Source organism: Diadema antillarum, unplaced genomic scaffold (genome assembly GCF_040938485.1).
Source record: "Diadema antillarum isolate AM-2024a unplaced genomic scaffold, OU_Dant_1.0 seq00000684_RagTag, whole genome shotgun sequence".
Taxonomy (NCBI): Eukaryota; Metazoa; Echinodermata; class Echinoidea; order Diadematoida; family Diadematidae; genus Diadema; species Diadema antillarum.
This window is the reverse complement of record NW_027271589.1, coordinates 505,204-521,332: the sequence shown is the minus strand read 5'-3', so window position 1 is coordinate 521,332 and position 16,129 is coordinate 505,204. Positions and strand designations below refer to the sequence as shown.

The following is a 16,129-nucleotide window of genomic DNA, read 5'->3' as shown; positions in this document are numbered from 1 at the left end:
GCTGCCGAACGGGCGGCGGCCGGGGAATCCCACATCAGCATCAGTGTCCGATCATGGAGCGATGCTCCTCCAGCTACTCAGGAATCACGTACATTGTAGTAGTAGTATCAGTGCACAGCACATTTGGCAAGTGCATGCATGGTAGCTAATTTGTTGCATCCAGAGACAAGAGTAGCAAATTCGAGTGAGGTGTGAGATTGATAAGAGCAGATACTTTAACAGTTACGTCTCTACACCCAGCCAGGGCCAGGTAGGTAAGCCCAAGTAAATTTAAGTTGAAGATAAAATGGAGTTCCTGTTGAGATGCATTTCACGGAGTGAAACCATGATTCAAATTTCTGGATATTCTACTGAGTCAGTGTGATGCTTAGGGAGCATTATAACTCATGTTTGATTACTAGAAGTAGAACGTCAATTTAGATGAGAACTGCAGTAGTGACTCTTGCAAAATAACAGCTCGTTTTTGAACGGAGGATTTGGTCTCGAGTGCATGATTCACAACGCCGTTAGTTTGACTCGACGCGTTACCGCGACAATGCAACATACGAAATAATTATTACATGATTACTGTAAAACATGTTATATTCGCGGCAGTAAATTTTCGTGAATTGGAGCCAATGGCCTTTTTCGTGGCATGAAATTTTCGCGAATTGCCACTGGCGTTCAATGCATAGATCTATATCATGTATATAGTGTAGACAAGAACTTTCGCGTGCATTTTAATTTCGCGAATCTTGGCGCTTGCGAAATTCGCGAAATTAAAATGCACACGAACATTCCTCGTTTTACAGTAGACTGTTCTACTAGGTAAGACATGAGAGCACTTTGGGACGAGTAAGTCTCACAGTGTTAGTTATATGAAAGGTACTTTAACCCGAAACACAAACTTCAGGGAAACTTTGTAAAAGGTACCAAAACTTTTTACTTTTGAAATGTAAATAAATTTACACTACCGGTAATTAACTCCATATCGATCTTCGTGGCTTATAATAATTGCGTATGATACATCTCCAATCTCTGGGAAGAAGATCAAGACATTCGACTCTTTGAGGGTACATTTAGATAAAGTCCAAGACCTGTAACTGTTAGAAACCGTGTGAGAGAAGGGGCAAGTGGTTTTCTGGAGGAAGGGAAAGAGGATTGAGGCTAGAATTATTTTCCATTATCATACTTTTAATTTTGATTGCATGTTTATCTGGTATGTAAGTCGTATTTAATCACTCTCAAAGACCATATTGACATTTTTTATTCATTTTTTTTTTCCAAACATCTATGAACATACAGAAGAGAAGATCAGTTTTAGATAACCCCGGGGCGCTCCTTGTACACAGTCATACTGTACACATCAGTTATATCTGGTCGCAGTTAGTTTTAGAGAGATACTTGGGGTTGTGCTACCTCGCATATATATCACTGTAAATTTTTTCACAGCCATTGCCTCAAATATTTACTAGGTTCTACATATACATGTACCTGTATAATTGTTTCTAGTCACAACTGAGCAATGGGGTGATGCTGGGTAATGCGAGGGAACTTTCAAAATGTGGTGAGCCAGGAAATCATAAATTATAAGGTCACAGATCAGGTTGCATGGGGACTGCCTTTGATCAATGAAATTTTGCATGTAATCTTCAAATGAGAATTCAAAAAATTTTATAACAAATATTTTAAGGATGATTTTGAAGCAGGCATACAATGAAAATGTGAAAATAACTCTCTTGATGATGTCCAGTTTTTTAGCTGTTTTCTGTATATCAGGGGTTGTTACTTTTTAGAGATATATTAAAAAATTGTGAACAAGAGGTCAAAATTCACGTTTTATGGTTTTTTGTTCACTTTCTTGCACCACAGAAAATGATATTTTATGACCAGGAACCATCATGACAGACATACAGGGCTCTGAGAACCAGGCTGGCAAATTGAAATCCGGCGCCATGCCAACTGCGTCCTCTGGTGGGGCTGGGAATGCGACGCCCAATGGCAAGAGGGTGTGGCAGCTGTTTGGGATGCGTAGGGGTCAAGATGGACAGTCCAGTCTGAAGCCTGAGGACAGGCAGGAGTGGAAGCAAGTTCAGAAGGACCTCCTTAAATTCGAGCAGAATCAAGACCAGGGGGCTCAATTGCTAGAAGTTGGCTCTGGTATGTTGTTCTTTGTCTGTTGTGCATATATGCCACATAGTGCCTACCATAAGTACCAAGAGCTTTAAAGGGATGGTATGGTTATTGGTTGAGTTGAGGATTCAGCTTTTAACGTTTTGTGAGATACCGGTACTAAGAAACTACTTTATGAAATGTTCCAGAGCATACAATTCTTAGAGAAATTCAAAGTTTATTTGACAAAATTTGGTTTCGAAATGACTGAGATTTCCAAAAACAAAGTAAATCAAATTGATTCTAATTAATTGTTGGTCCCACTTTTTATTAGGATCATTTTTTTTTTTTATATCTCAGCCATTTCAAAACCGATTTTCATCATATAATCTTTGAATTTCTCTAAAGATTATATGCTCGTGCACATTTCATAAGAGGTTTCTCACTGTCTCAAAAAATCACCATAAAAGAAGGTTGGAAACCAGAAGTCCCGTCTCAACTGAAACTATACCATCCCTATAACATATCATGGGGTGAGACTCATTTCTTAGGACAATTCAACTTCTTAAATGTTTGATCAAAAACCACAGCAACAGAACGAGATGTGAGTAGATGTGAGTAACAAATAAAGCATCAGACAGTATATGTTTGAATAGAAAAGTGTTTTTTTTTTTTTTTTAGGTAGACCAGAGGTCTTGCTTTGCACAGATACATGCATGCATGCAAGATCATGACTTTTCAAAACAATCATGTTAACATTGTCAAAAATGACCAAAAAATCATGAGAAATGCAATTTTTGTAAACTCTCAAATTTTGTTGGAGAAAATGAGAATAGTGTGCCACCTCGTGCTTTCTTTTGAGATTTGAAAGGATGAATACTGTGTGTTGTTTTTCAGTGGTGCTCTAAGCAAACCCAGCTTCAAAATCAAGAGTGTACCTGCCATTCGATTTCTCCAAAATGAATGTCTGTGTTTTTGCCAGTTTAATGCGGGTGATTGTGTAAAACAAATTAGTGCACACAAGTAAATGGCAATGAGATACAAATTGGGTAGCTGCTCTGTTTTATTTTTATGGTAATATTCTAAGCTTTGATTATTATAATGTTTGATTGTCGGTTCCAAATCCTTTACTATTTTATATTCAATTCACCTGCAGCCATTTCTACGTCTCACTGGGTTAAGAATTCAGATCGCAGCCACTGCCACAACAAATCATGCAAGCGCCCTCTGTGGGCGATGTCAAAGCATCATTGTCGAAAGTGAGTAGTTCAGTTCACTTCAGTTCAGTTTATTTCTCCAAGGGAGCAGGTTATGTTTTTATTGCCGTTGGTTTGTTTGTCTGTTCGTGTGCGAAATAACTCAAAAAGTTGAGAACGGATTTGAATGAAACTTGCAGGAAAGTTTGATAATGACACAAGGAACAGACGATTAAATATTTTATAGTGATCTGTGAATTTTTATGGATTTTATGAAGGATTTTAGATATTTTGGCAGGTAGGGTCAATGAACTTGGGAGTTCAAGCTGCGCATTATGGAGGTTTTCATATGCGCACTAAAGTGCGGGTTCTAGTTTCTGCGAGGACGAGGCGCGCTGCGCAGCTGAAGGTTGATGACATAACAAAAAGCTTCTACATTGGGAATATGGGCGATTTTCAGCATACAAACGTATGGATGGAAATCACTGATCTTTGGTGGAAAGTAGCTGCTTTTCGGAGGTCTACACTCTCAGAGTGCTTCTGTAATTCATCATGAAATACATTTATAGAATACATGCAACTACAGGCATGCAGAACATATTTCATGTGAATAGGGATCAACAAATAAATGTGTTATGACACAAATTTCAAATCTCCCGATTCGTGTTATGTAATTGAATTGCATAAGATGGAAAAATGAGGGCAAAATTAGAGTGAGGCAGAGGGAAAGACTAAGAAAAGACGGAGGAGGACCACAAAGACAATAGAAAGAAAGAAGAGAGAGAGAGAGAGAGAAAGAATATCTGATATAAAGGTTTTTTGCAGAAATTTGATTGTGTGGAAGATTCAGTGAGGATTCAAATTGTCGTTCAGTTTCACAGAGCTCAACGAACCTAAGTTTTTGATAATTGTGAATTATTAAAGAAATGGGTGATTGTTTGCTGCGTAGAATTGCTTAGATGTTATTATCAATCCTTTATAATGTTTTTTTCCAATAGATGCGGAGAGATATTTTGTGCCAAGTGCCTGCAGTACTACAGAAGATTGTCCCCAAACGCAGCTTATGACCCTAGTGGCTTGAGGTATAAGGTAAGTGAGAACTTTGCAAATTTATCCATTCACACAGCGGACATCTGCACCTTGTGAGGTGGGAAGTGAATGTATCTTTACACCCAGTTTACTCTTTCTGAACAGGGTATAGCAAAGGAGGCCGTATAGTATATAGATTGTGGTCATGTGACTTTATAAGTGCGATAGGCTTGCCTCCCTTCTGTTAGATCCTATGTTGTTTCTTTTGAATAGAGATTGTAGACTTCTTAATCATATGACCACGTTATAAAAAATGTGTTTGTGTGTGCATTGTGTGCACTATCCGTGTTTTACTGCTTTGTTATATGCTGTTTTCAATTATGCCTGTGATGAACGTACTGCATTTTACACTAAAAGAGAAAACTTTAACAACATCGCCAACCACAACCTAATGTTTCCCTTTCCATGTATTAAACAACTTCAGTGAACATGCCCCAAATTTAAAGGGAAAGTCAATATGATACTCATATGAAAACAGAAGAAAAGAAATATTTTTGGCAGAGACAGAACTTATCTTTGATCGAGGAAATGCATGATATATTACTCTTATATTTTATATACCACAAACATTTTTGAAGAAAATTTTTATCAGAAGAAAAATCTGAAATATGCTGAATTTCTTTGTACAAACCAAAGTGAATGGCGAGCTTCTCACCAACTACATAACGCAGAGTTCCCAATTTATCTTACTCTCTAAATCTTTAACACTATATAACCCTAATTATGTGTCTGATTTTTCCCCAAAAATTTTCAATGACTTACTGCTCTGATTTTTCTGTTTTCATACAGAGGAACATAAATTCAGGATGGGCTTCCCCTTTAAGTGCTGTCTGACAGTTGGAAACCAGTGTATCTTTCGTAGGTGTTTTGTAAGGATACTACGTAACTATGTGATTCAAGCTAGTTAATTCTTTGTTTGTTTGTTCCTCAGGTATGTGAAGTGTGTTTCTCTTCAAAGCAACAAGGCATCGGTGTCACTCGGAGATGGACAGATTATTTGGATCATTACAGGAAAGAAATTCACAAAAAGGATGAGACTGAGTTGACGAGGTAACGTGCGCCTGTTGAGAAGAAATCTGATTTTCTTTTACGTGTCTCACGTAATTGTTGAAAACTTACGTCTTTTCTCATGTATAAGATGAAAGTTATGTAAAACACAGAAAGAATCTGTTAGATTACTATGCACTACATACATTTTGTATGTGTGTAATTTATGCAAATTATTATGATTTCTTATTACCATCATCATTATTGTTCAAGGTTTATTGATCGTACCAGGCTGATGGTAAAAAATCAGAATCACTTCATCTGATATTTGATGATAATAATTCATGAGAAAATTTTTGTGTAAATGCATCATTTTTAAAATATCACATTACTCATTAAAAAAACAACAAGGCAATTCCATTTCGAATTAGCTACAGTGCATAGTATAGATTGTGTGTGAGAATGAAGAACAACCAGATTTAAGTTTTGCCATATTTATGCAAGAGATATAATTTTTCTTTCGGAACCAAAGGGCGGCTGTTCTGCGAACATGCAAGAATCTCACCACAGGTTTCCAGACAAACAGCGTTCTGGGCACGCCCACTCCCAGCACCCCGCAGACCACGCCCACCCCCAACGGATCTCAAACTGATGGGAAAGAGGGCATAGGGAACCCCCTCAAGTTCTTTAAGAGGAATGTGTCAAAGGTTGTGAAGTGGAGTGTACCGGACTGGCAGAAGCCTCCCAATTGGGTGGTAAGTGGGCTTTCATTACCTCCGCCAAGGGAGGAGGTTATATTTTCGTTACCGTTTGTTTGTTTGTTTATTAGTTAGTTTGTTTGTTTGTCCATGTGCAAAATTACTCAAAAAGTTGTGAACGGATTGGATGAAACTTACAGGAAAGGCTGAGAATCACACAAGGAACAAAATATCAATTTTTGGTAGTGATCCGGGAATTTTTTTATATTTTATGAAGGATTTTCGATATTTTGGCAGGTAGGGTCAATGAACTTAGGAGTTTAAGAGCTCTGCATATTTTTGAGGTTTTCTTGTGCGCTCTAGAGTGCATGCTCTAGTTTCTTGTCCAGGGTGAGGTGCGCCTTGCAGCTGGCATTGGTAACGTAACAAAAGGTTTCTATATTGGGATGGAAATCGGGCGATTTTCAGCATGCATATGTATGGGTAGAAACTAGGATCTTTGGTAGAAATCACTGATCTCTATGGAAGAACAAAATCAGTGGTGGAAATGAGCTGCTTGGCGGAGGTCTGCGCTCTCAGAGTGCTTCTCTAGTTTCACTTGTTCTTTTTGTAAGAGGGAAAATACTGTAAAATCAGAAACATATACAGCATGAAACTTTCGCAAATGAGAGCCGACAGCCTTTTTTTTTTTTTTTTTTGAGGCATTAACCTTTTGGGGAATCGCCACTGGCATTCATTGCTTTGTGTAGAAAGTTTAGAAAAGTGGCATGCCCACAAAAATATCTGGTTTCACAGTAATGGGAACTGACAGTGATGTACATGTACTAGCAATGTGTGTTGTATGTATGTATGTGCAGCTTATGTTTATGTACTGAATATTATACTGTTTGTTTTGATCATGTTGATTAGAATGAAGGCACTAAATGCCAGTGTTGTGACCGTCCCTATGGCTACCTTGAGACCCAGCACAACTGTCGCATCTGCGGTAAGCTAGTCTGCAAGGCTCAGTCCTCCAAGGACCTCCTGGTGTACACGCCGGACAAGTCTGACCGGGCGGAGCTGGGCTCAGAGGCGAGATGGGCCATCATTCGCGTCATTGGGGTATGGAAGGCTATTTGTCTTTAGTTTTTCTTCTTATTCCTGCTAACGAAAGATATCTCCTTTTTATGTTATCTTCTTTTATTAAAGAAGGGTATATATCTTCTCATTATGAACTCTTTAATAACTTTTTTTGTTCCTGTTTTTGCTGCTCTGTAAATGTGACCATATTAGCTGGTGAAGAAATGATAAGAAAGGCCTGTCAAATATTACCAAGAGTTGATTTTCACTTCCTTGGTCCTTAGTGGGACAACACAATGTTTTGAAGTTTCCGTCTGATATGATATTCTGTTGTAACAGCATACTTGCCAACTGTCCCTATTTTTGGCAATTGAAAATACTATCTTTTGACTTTTTAAAAATATTTTGTCTCTATATTTTTTTTCTCCAAAATTTAGTATGTAGTAATATAGGAAATTCAAGAATGTCCCTACTTCTTACGATAATACTCCATATTCTCCCTATTTCTTAGTTTTAAGGTTGGCATCATGAGTAGTTTTCTACTTGTTTTCACAGTGTCCAGAAGTTGAGCCTGACCATTCGCTGCTCCTCAGGGTGTGCAAAACCTGCAAGGGCCAGCTGGAGGCGATTCAGGTGGAGGAGCAGCGAAAACTGGAGGAGGAGGGTGCAGCCGTCTACGTTTGCTGGCAGGGGCTGGTGGGGATCCACGCCGACATTCTCACCATCCAGGCCAAGATTGATGGCAGCATGCCAGAGGTAGGTGTCTTTCCTCCTATCGTCATGGTAGTCCAGAGAATTGTGTAGTGTGCGTTCCGTAAGAAGGTACAAGGTTCAAATCCTACCATGACATCTGTGTCCTTGAACAAGATGACATTATTGCAACTGATTGACAAATTGCCCTACATCGACGTAAATAAACGAGCACTGAATTGATCAGTGTTTAGTAGTAGCCATGATAAAAAATCATGGGCGTACATACTCGAGCAGGATTCGAACCTACGACCTCCTGATCATGGCTACTACTAAACACTGATCAATTCAGTGCTCATTTATTTACGTCGATGTAGGGCAATTTGTCAATCAGTTGCAATGAAAACATCTCGACGGAAGAAATTCATGAATTTGAATAAGATGACATTAGCCGCAATGCTCCTCTTTACCCATGTATTTGTAGGGTATGGTGTATGTAGTAAAGGGTTTAATATATTTGCTGTGGGACATTTTAAGAGCTATTCCAGACCAGTTAAAAGTTACAAGTAGTTTGTAAACAAAAAGTAAAATTTAATGGCCACAACAGTGAAAATTTGATCAGAATCTGTTGAAAATTGTTTTGCTGATTCTCATTAAACAGCTCTTGAACAGTCAATATGAATATGCAATGATTGATGAAATCATTGCCTCACATTTTGCCTTGCACTTTGTACACAAAATCATTAAATTTCTGTGTTTTTAGTTGTTTGAAATGCAATTATGCTCCAGTCTCTTGTACACATTGGAAAATTGAGAGGGGTGACATCACCAGCTCACTCAATTTCATATTCATTTCAACTGTTTGAGAATCTTTTTTTTTTGCTAAAATTGGTGAAAATTTTGCAATTTCATACCTTTCCTAATTTTATCTGATTATGATTAAATTTTTCACTCTTGTGCTTATCAAATGTCTCTCTCATTTCAGACTAACATATGTGCAGGTGTGTTTCCCATTAGTGGGGATAGTATTACTCCACTCATTTGAGCAACTTATTGTTATCCGATCATTGAAGGAAAGGTGCAGTACAACTGCTGATCAAATTACAAAAATGTTTGTAGAATGCCATATGCACAAAGACTACAAAAATACCTTTTCAACATTTTGGATGGCTATATTCCATTCTCTATTCATTTTAAGCCTCACTTGAGCAAGTTTGTCCATAATACTCAGTTTGATGTGATCACGTAACTTTATTCTCCGTCTGTAAATTTTGCAATTCTTATCCGTCTATATAGTCCCATGTCTGCTTTGCTAAACAGGACAAAATTCACCGAGCAATTGTTTTATTTGTTTACAGTTTCAAAAGTTGATTGATGGGCTTGAAATCCAGGCCGGAGCCCCTGCAAGTTTGCCGCCAAATCGGAACAACATGCAACTTCTCGCAAAGCATCAGGTATTTTGATTCATTTTCTTGTTTCCCATACTCCTCAAATTCTTTGCTGTGTGATGAGCATACAATCTACTTTATCTGAACGGGGAAAGAAGTGTGCAGCCTTCGAAATGCTGCAATGGTAGTGTGTTGATATCATACGATAACACAGCAAGTGAAAGGGAAGCGTAGTGGAACTTTCATGAGAGTAATCTTTTTGATAGTAGGCATTTTAATAAACATGTGATCATGACATTACATGAAAAGGAGAAGAAATATGCAGCAATCAAAACTCTACAATGGTAACTAGTGTATTGATATCAATGCTGTAACACAGCAATTGAAAATGGAACATGATGGATCCGCCATGACAGTAAACTTTTTTTTTTTGATAGTAGATTTTTTTGATAAACATGTGATCATGACTTTACATGAAAGGAAAGAGAAATATTCAACAACAACAACAACAACAACAACAAAAATCTGCTGTTGTAGTGTATTAATATCATGCGGTTACACAGCAACTGAAAGTGGAACATTATGGATCCGCCATGACAGTACACTTTTTTTGATAGTAGACTTTTTAATGAACATGTGATCATGACATTACTTGAAAAAGGAAAAAAAAAATCTGCAATGGTAGTATATTCATATCATGTAATTATCACAGAAAGTGAAAGCAAAGCAAGATTAATTCTTCATGAGAGTAAACTTTTTTTTTTAAAGGTAGACTTTTAATGAACATGTGATCATGACATTACATGAAAAGGAAAAAAAATCTACAATGGTCGTGTATTAATATCATTTGGTAGCATAGCAACTGAAAGTGGATCATGATGGATCCGCCGTGAGAGTAATTTTTTTTTGGATAGTAATTAGTAGACTTTTTAATGAACATGTGATCATGACATTACATGAAAAGGAGAAAAAATTCTGCAATGGTAATATCATGCTATAACACAGTAACCAAAAGTGAAACAAAATGAAACCCTCATGAACTTGTACAGCCGTAGGTATTGACACTGTGCAGCATGCACATTGATATGTCGTCGCTGGGGTGACAAGTCCCTGTATATCCAATTTTGGTGTAAATAACTTATTTTTGGATTAATGAGCAGATGATCAGATAAGTGATGTCCTGTCCAATCCTAGCTATTCTACCCCAGACATAAAACCACCATGGCATGTCAAAGGAAAGGCTATCCCATTTGATATAGTGCTTTGGCTGCCATGTTTTTTTGCTCTCCCGAACATTTTATATTTTCTAGATATGAGGTCTTGCCGTCCTATCGACAATGTGATATTCAGACTTGCCCAGCAAATCAATGGTATTTACTTAGTTCACAGAGTGCAGGGTCAATTTGATTGAGCCTGGACTTTGTAGAAACAAACAAATCCCTTTGTCAATTGCCATGCACCTGTATCAAAGGGCAGTCTTTCTGGTTAATTTCTTTTATCATATCATGTGAAGTGTGTAACATACTTGGGGGAGGGGAGACATGTCAAGGTATCATTATTCAGCCAGCACATCAGCCCATGGTCAAAGGCTCAGATGAATTTGTTTATTGTGCATTTTTTTTTAAATACATTGTAGGGTTGTGTTTGCACAATTTTGAGATGCAAATAACTATATGTTAACTGATGAAAGGCAATGACTGTCAATGCATACCTATTTTCAAATGTATTAGATTAGAATTATGTTACAGATATTTTCTTTGAATGTTTGAATATGAATGTTTATTTTCTTGAAGATGTCTTTAAAGGCTTATCATTCTTGCTGATATTAGAAGTAATCATATCGTTTCCCACCTCACACTTGTTATCACAGGGCGACTTGGCTGATCATCTGTCTGCATTTGTCGTCACGATTGCACGGCTCAAGCAGCTTCGTCCGCAGACAAAGTCTCAGGTTACCCTAGTACGGAAGATCATTACGGTATGTCTGCAGGACCAGAAGGTTCTTCCAGTGCTGAGATAATTTTTCAGAATATCCTGTAATCCTTGAACTGATCCTTGAATATCATTTTCCCTATTCTTTATTCTCTCTTCTTTTTTTTTGTTAGTGCAGTTAAGCTTGTTTTTGTTTTTTTAATCGCAATGGCACAGTGGCTCAGTGGTTACCGCGTCTGCCTTGTGGATCACCTCAGGTGACTCAATACTCAGCAATGGCAGGGGCGGATCCAGGAATTCCGTAAAGGGGAGGCGCCTTAACAAAATTAAAAGGGGGGGGGGTGCCAATGGCCCCCCATTTTTTTCTTTTTTTTCTCTTGTTTTAACAAGAAATAAAGAGGGGGCGTGTGCCCGATGTTCCCCCCTCTAGATCCGCGACTGAATGGTATCAATCTGATGCTCTGTTACAAGTGACAGACCTACTGGATGAATCAATAAATGAATGACAGTTATAATAATTTTTTTTTGTATGTATGTATATATATATATATATCTGCAGTGGGTGGGACATTATAAAGAATAGTTGAAAAAAGAAAAGTTGTATTGATGAATCAATGACCCTTCATTATTATCCCTATCTTCTAGTTGATGAATTTTGTTTTGATATGGGTGTACAATGTGGCGGTAAAGGGATGATGATTGAAACATGTAGAATTTGAGGATATACTAGCCACCTTACTGACTTACTTCATCACTGCCAAAGTCAAAATATAATACTGCATTATATGAGTGCTTATAGATACGTATGGCTTTTGAAATGTCACTGTGGAAAGATTGTAGTTGGGTCAATCCACGTCAAATCATCCAATTTTCAGAAAAGTTGTCACCCGACCCCCTCCGATTTTCTTTAAAATCGCACCAAATGTTCCCCAAAGTGTCTGACGGAAAATCCCAAAATGTTTTGCCCCAAGGTCAATTGGTTGCTAAGATACAGCCTCACATAGCAACCAGTGCGCATTCCAAAATATTAGTTAAAAGAAAATTAGGCATTTTTGATTGACTGTTTTAGCATGGATATTAATGCAAAAATGTTCATTATCTAGAAATTGAGAGAACTTTATAGTCTTTGCAAGAAAAACTTACTGTGACGCGAAATTGACTTTTCGTTAACGTGCACGAGGTCACCGAAAATGGTGTTAAATGTTAATTTTGAAAATTTTAATGCATATTTAGAGGCTAATATCTTCCACATTTCATCACCTTAGGTTCTAAAATATTATGCTGTTGAAGGCTTTGACTTGCTCAGTAATTTTGAAAAAAAATCAGCGCATTCATGCGCACCGTTTTTACGGAGAGCGCCCTCAAAGTTGACAAAAATGAAAAATGTGCCAAATTCAAGGTCACGGATCACCCTTCGTCCCACCTAGGAATGGCATCAATTTTTGTGTATTGATAGACATTTACCTATATTATCTTGGGTTACCAAAGAAATTTTGCTACCGAAATGTTCAATGGCAAATTTACCCCACCGAAAATGGTCGTAAATGGCCAAATTTCCATGTAATATCACATATTGGGTTTAGAGGACATTTCAAATGTCCACACTTTCAAGATGAAAAGCACTAGCCCTGTGATATTTGCAGTAGGCATAGTCTGTTATACATATTTCAGTAATATATCCCACAAAACACTTTTATTACTTAATAATGACCTTGAAATTTAATCCAAAATTTGATAAAAACAAAAAATTGCTCCATTTTCCTCATTGCACTGCATATAAATACGTGTTTTGAAAGACATTTCACAGAGCAATATTTCAAGAATTATGAAAGCTGAAAGCCTACCTTATTAAGGTTCTAAAGTATTTGTGCTCTTCTTTCAGATTTAGTGTCAATTTGATCATGAATGTTTTACCCTTGACCTTGAAGCCCTTCTAAAAATAGCTGTAAATTTGTTAACTACAAATTACACACACGACAGGTGTATTATGGCATGATCCTTGTGATTCTTTCACAAACACAAAAGCTTTTTATGGTGTAAATGTATATACTGGAATTAATCTAGATACATGCTTGCAAGATATGTTACAATCAATTACTTTGTTCTGACAATGACCCTCAATTTATGACCTTCAAAATCATGAGAAATGCCTATTCCTCTCCATAAAGACCTGTATTATGTACTGAATAATACTAGTAGTTGATAATAATATGGACGTTGCGCCCAACATAATAAAGATTCTTATTCTAGCCTGTGAAACGCACAGTAAAAGGACTGAGAGTCTTCTTTTTCGGGGGATTTGTTCTGTACCTTATGAAAACTTCCAAAATCATTTCAATTCTTATGTATTTTCTTATTTTTGGAATTTCTTATGTATTTCTTTGTTTTTCATTTTCTAAAGCATAACTGTGTTTTCTTTTATTGGAAATTGATCATGGGCCACTTTTCTACCATAACCAGAATAAAATTAATCAATCAAAGTGATAGATAGTAAAAATGGTCAAGTTTTTATGGGTTTCCAAACAAAGCACTGTTTTCCATAGGAAATGCACACAAAATCACAAAATATTACTGTCCCCTTTTTTGATTGAAATTGAGGGTCATTGTCAGAACAAAGTTATTAATTGTAACATATCTTGCAAGCATGAGTGTAGATTAATTCCAGTATATACATTTACACCATAAAAAGCTTTTGTGTTTGTGAAAGAATCACAAGTATCATGCCATAATACACCTGTCGTGTGTGTAATTTGTAGTTAACAAATTTACAGCTATTTTTAGAAGGGCTTCAAGGTCAAGGGTAAAATATTCATGATCAAATTGACACTAAATCTGAAAGAAGAGCACAAATACTTTAGAACCTTAATAAGGTAGGCTTTCAGCTTTCATAATTCTTGAAATATTGCTCTGTGAAATGTCTTTCAAAACACGTATTTATATGCAGTGCAATGAGGAAAATGGAGCAATTTATTGTTTTTATCAAATTTTGGATTAAATTTCAAGGTCATTGTTAAGTAATAAAAGTGTTTTGTGGTATATATTACTGAAATATGTATAACAGACTATGCCTACTGCAAATATCACAGGGCTAGTGCTTTTCATCTTGAAAGTGTGGACATTTGAAATGTCCTCTAAACCCAATATGTGATATTACATGGAAATTTGGCCATTTACGACCATTTTCGGTGGGGTAAATTTGCCACTGAACATTTCGGTAGCAAAATTTCTTTGGTAACCCAAGATAATATAGGTAAATGTCTATCAATACACAAAAATTGATGCCATTCCTAGGTGGGACAAAGAGTGATCCGTGACCTTGAATTTGGCACATTTTTCATTTTCGTCAACTTTGAGGGCGCTCTCCGTAAAAACGGTGCGCATGAATGCGCTGATTTTTTTCTAAATTACTGAGCAAGTCAAAGCCTTCAACAGCATAATATTTTAGAACATAAGGTGATGAAATGTGGAAGATATTAGCCTCTAAATATGCATTAAAATTTTCAAAATTAACATTTAACACCATTTTCGGTGACCTCGTGCACGTTAACGAAAAGTCAATTTCGCGTCACAGTAAGTTTTTTTTGCAAAGACTATAAAGTTCTCTCAATTTCCAGATAATGAACATTCTTGCGTAAGTATCCATGCTAAAACAGTCAATCAAAAATGCCTAATTTTCTTTTAACTAATATTTTGGAATGCGCACCGGTTGCTATGTGAGGCTGTATCTTAGCAACCAATTGACCTTGGGGCAAAATATTTTGGGATTTTCCGTCAGACACTTTGGGGAACATTTGGTGCGATTTTTAAGAAAATCGGAGGGGGTCGGGTGACAAGCACTGGATGATTTGACGTGGATTGACCCAGTTGTAACTCTCCTAAGCATCATATAGCATGTCTTGTTCTTGACAAATTTAGTTTAGTTCTGTCAGTTGAGCATACAGCCATTTTCAAGGCCTTCTCACAATTTCATTTGCTAGTGCTCCGAGGTAGCAGAGCGAGCCAGAGCCAAGCTTTTGGCAAGAAGGCTGTAAATTTCTCACTCTGTTTCCATAATTATATGCATTTGTTTTACCACATTTACTACCAGCATTTGGTAGCAAAAAAAAAAAAGCAAAAAAAAAAAGTATCAGCCAATAAGTGAAGCTATCTTAGGAGAAGCGTTATGTATTTGTACTGAATAATGCAAACTCTACCAAAAAGGGTTAGACTCTATTTTCATTCTCTCCTACATTTATGACCGTTTGATCAGAATGCATAGGTTACGCCTTTTTTGCCAGATCATAAATAGATATGGAAGTCATAGATCCAGTGAAGTCAGGCTAATTTTTTTTTTTTTAAAATTATAGTCACATGTTGGTGTGTGAAGAATTCAATCTATTGTGGGGGCCGCAACCATTGAGTATCAAAGTGATGATGTCACAGTCTTTTGTTACATCTTGGGTCGCAACCACGTGCCAGCATGGTATAGTAGCAATAAAAGTGAGGCTGTTTAGAACCTGTTTCCATGGCGATGAATTGCTATGACATCACACTTTGGGACTCTATTGATGCCACATAGGAGAGGGGAAAAGTTTTACGAATTAATGAAATTCATATGTCGGCTTGAATTAATTGCAACTGATTGACAAAGTGCCCTACATTGACATAGATATTATTTGCGTCTATGTAGGGCAATTTGTCAAATTGTTGCAGTAAGATTTATGATGTTTTTGAACTGTGATTATCATGTCCATACAGTGCAAGGTGGGTTTCTACTCGGACAAGAACAATCTGTACAAGAAGCTGAAACGTCAGCTGGGAGAAATCACGCCCCAAGATGTCCTCATAGAGATCCAGAGTCTCGTAGATGCCAAGGTAAGTGACACTGACCACACCCATTCTAAGACATACCGGTAGCTACAGGTTGCACCCCTCATCTAACAAAGCATCTTGGAGTGAACTGTTGAATTTTGTTCATTGTCGCTTGAAGTGACTACTCATAATTTTCTCTAATTCCTTC

At 37.1% G+C, this 16,129-nt stretch overlaps 1 protein-coding gene across 1 annotated transcript in view; it reads left to right on the top strand.

The window, feature by feature from the left end:
• The window catches only part of LOC139737180 (uncharacterized), a 32,308-nt gene that overhangs the window by 252 nt on the left and 15,927 nt on the right, over positions 1–16,129 (top strand). Inside the window, exons 2-11 of the mRNA XM_071647858.1 lie at positions 1,852–2,139; positions 3,248–3,350; positions 4,286–4,376; positions 5,308–5,426; positions 5,896–6,118; positions 6,971–7,162; positions 7,676–7,876; positions 9,169–9,264; positions 11,069–11,176; positions 15,868–15,984. Coding sequence (XP_071503959.1) covers positions 1,881–2,139; positions 3,248–3,350; positions 4,286–4,376; positions 5,308–5,426; positions 5,896–6,118; positions 6,971–7,162; positions 7,676–7,876; positions 9,169–9,264; positions 11,069–11,176; positions 15,868–15,984 — 1,509 coding nt within the window. The 5' untranslated portion in view covers positions 1,852–1,880. The remainder of the gene's footprint in view (positions 1–1,851; positions 2,140–3,247; positions 3,351–4,285; positions 4,377–5,307; positions 5,427–5,895; positions 6,119–6,970; positions 7,163–7,675; positions 7,877–9,168; positions 9,265–11,068; positions 11,177–15,867; positions 15,985–16,129) is intronic.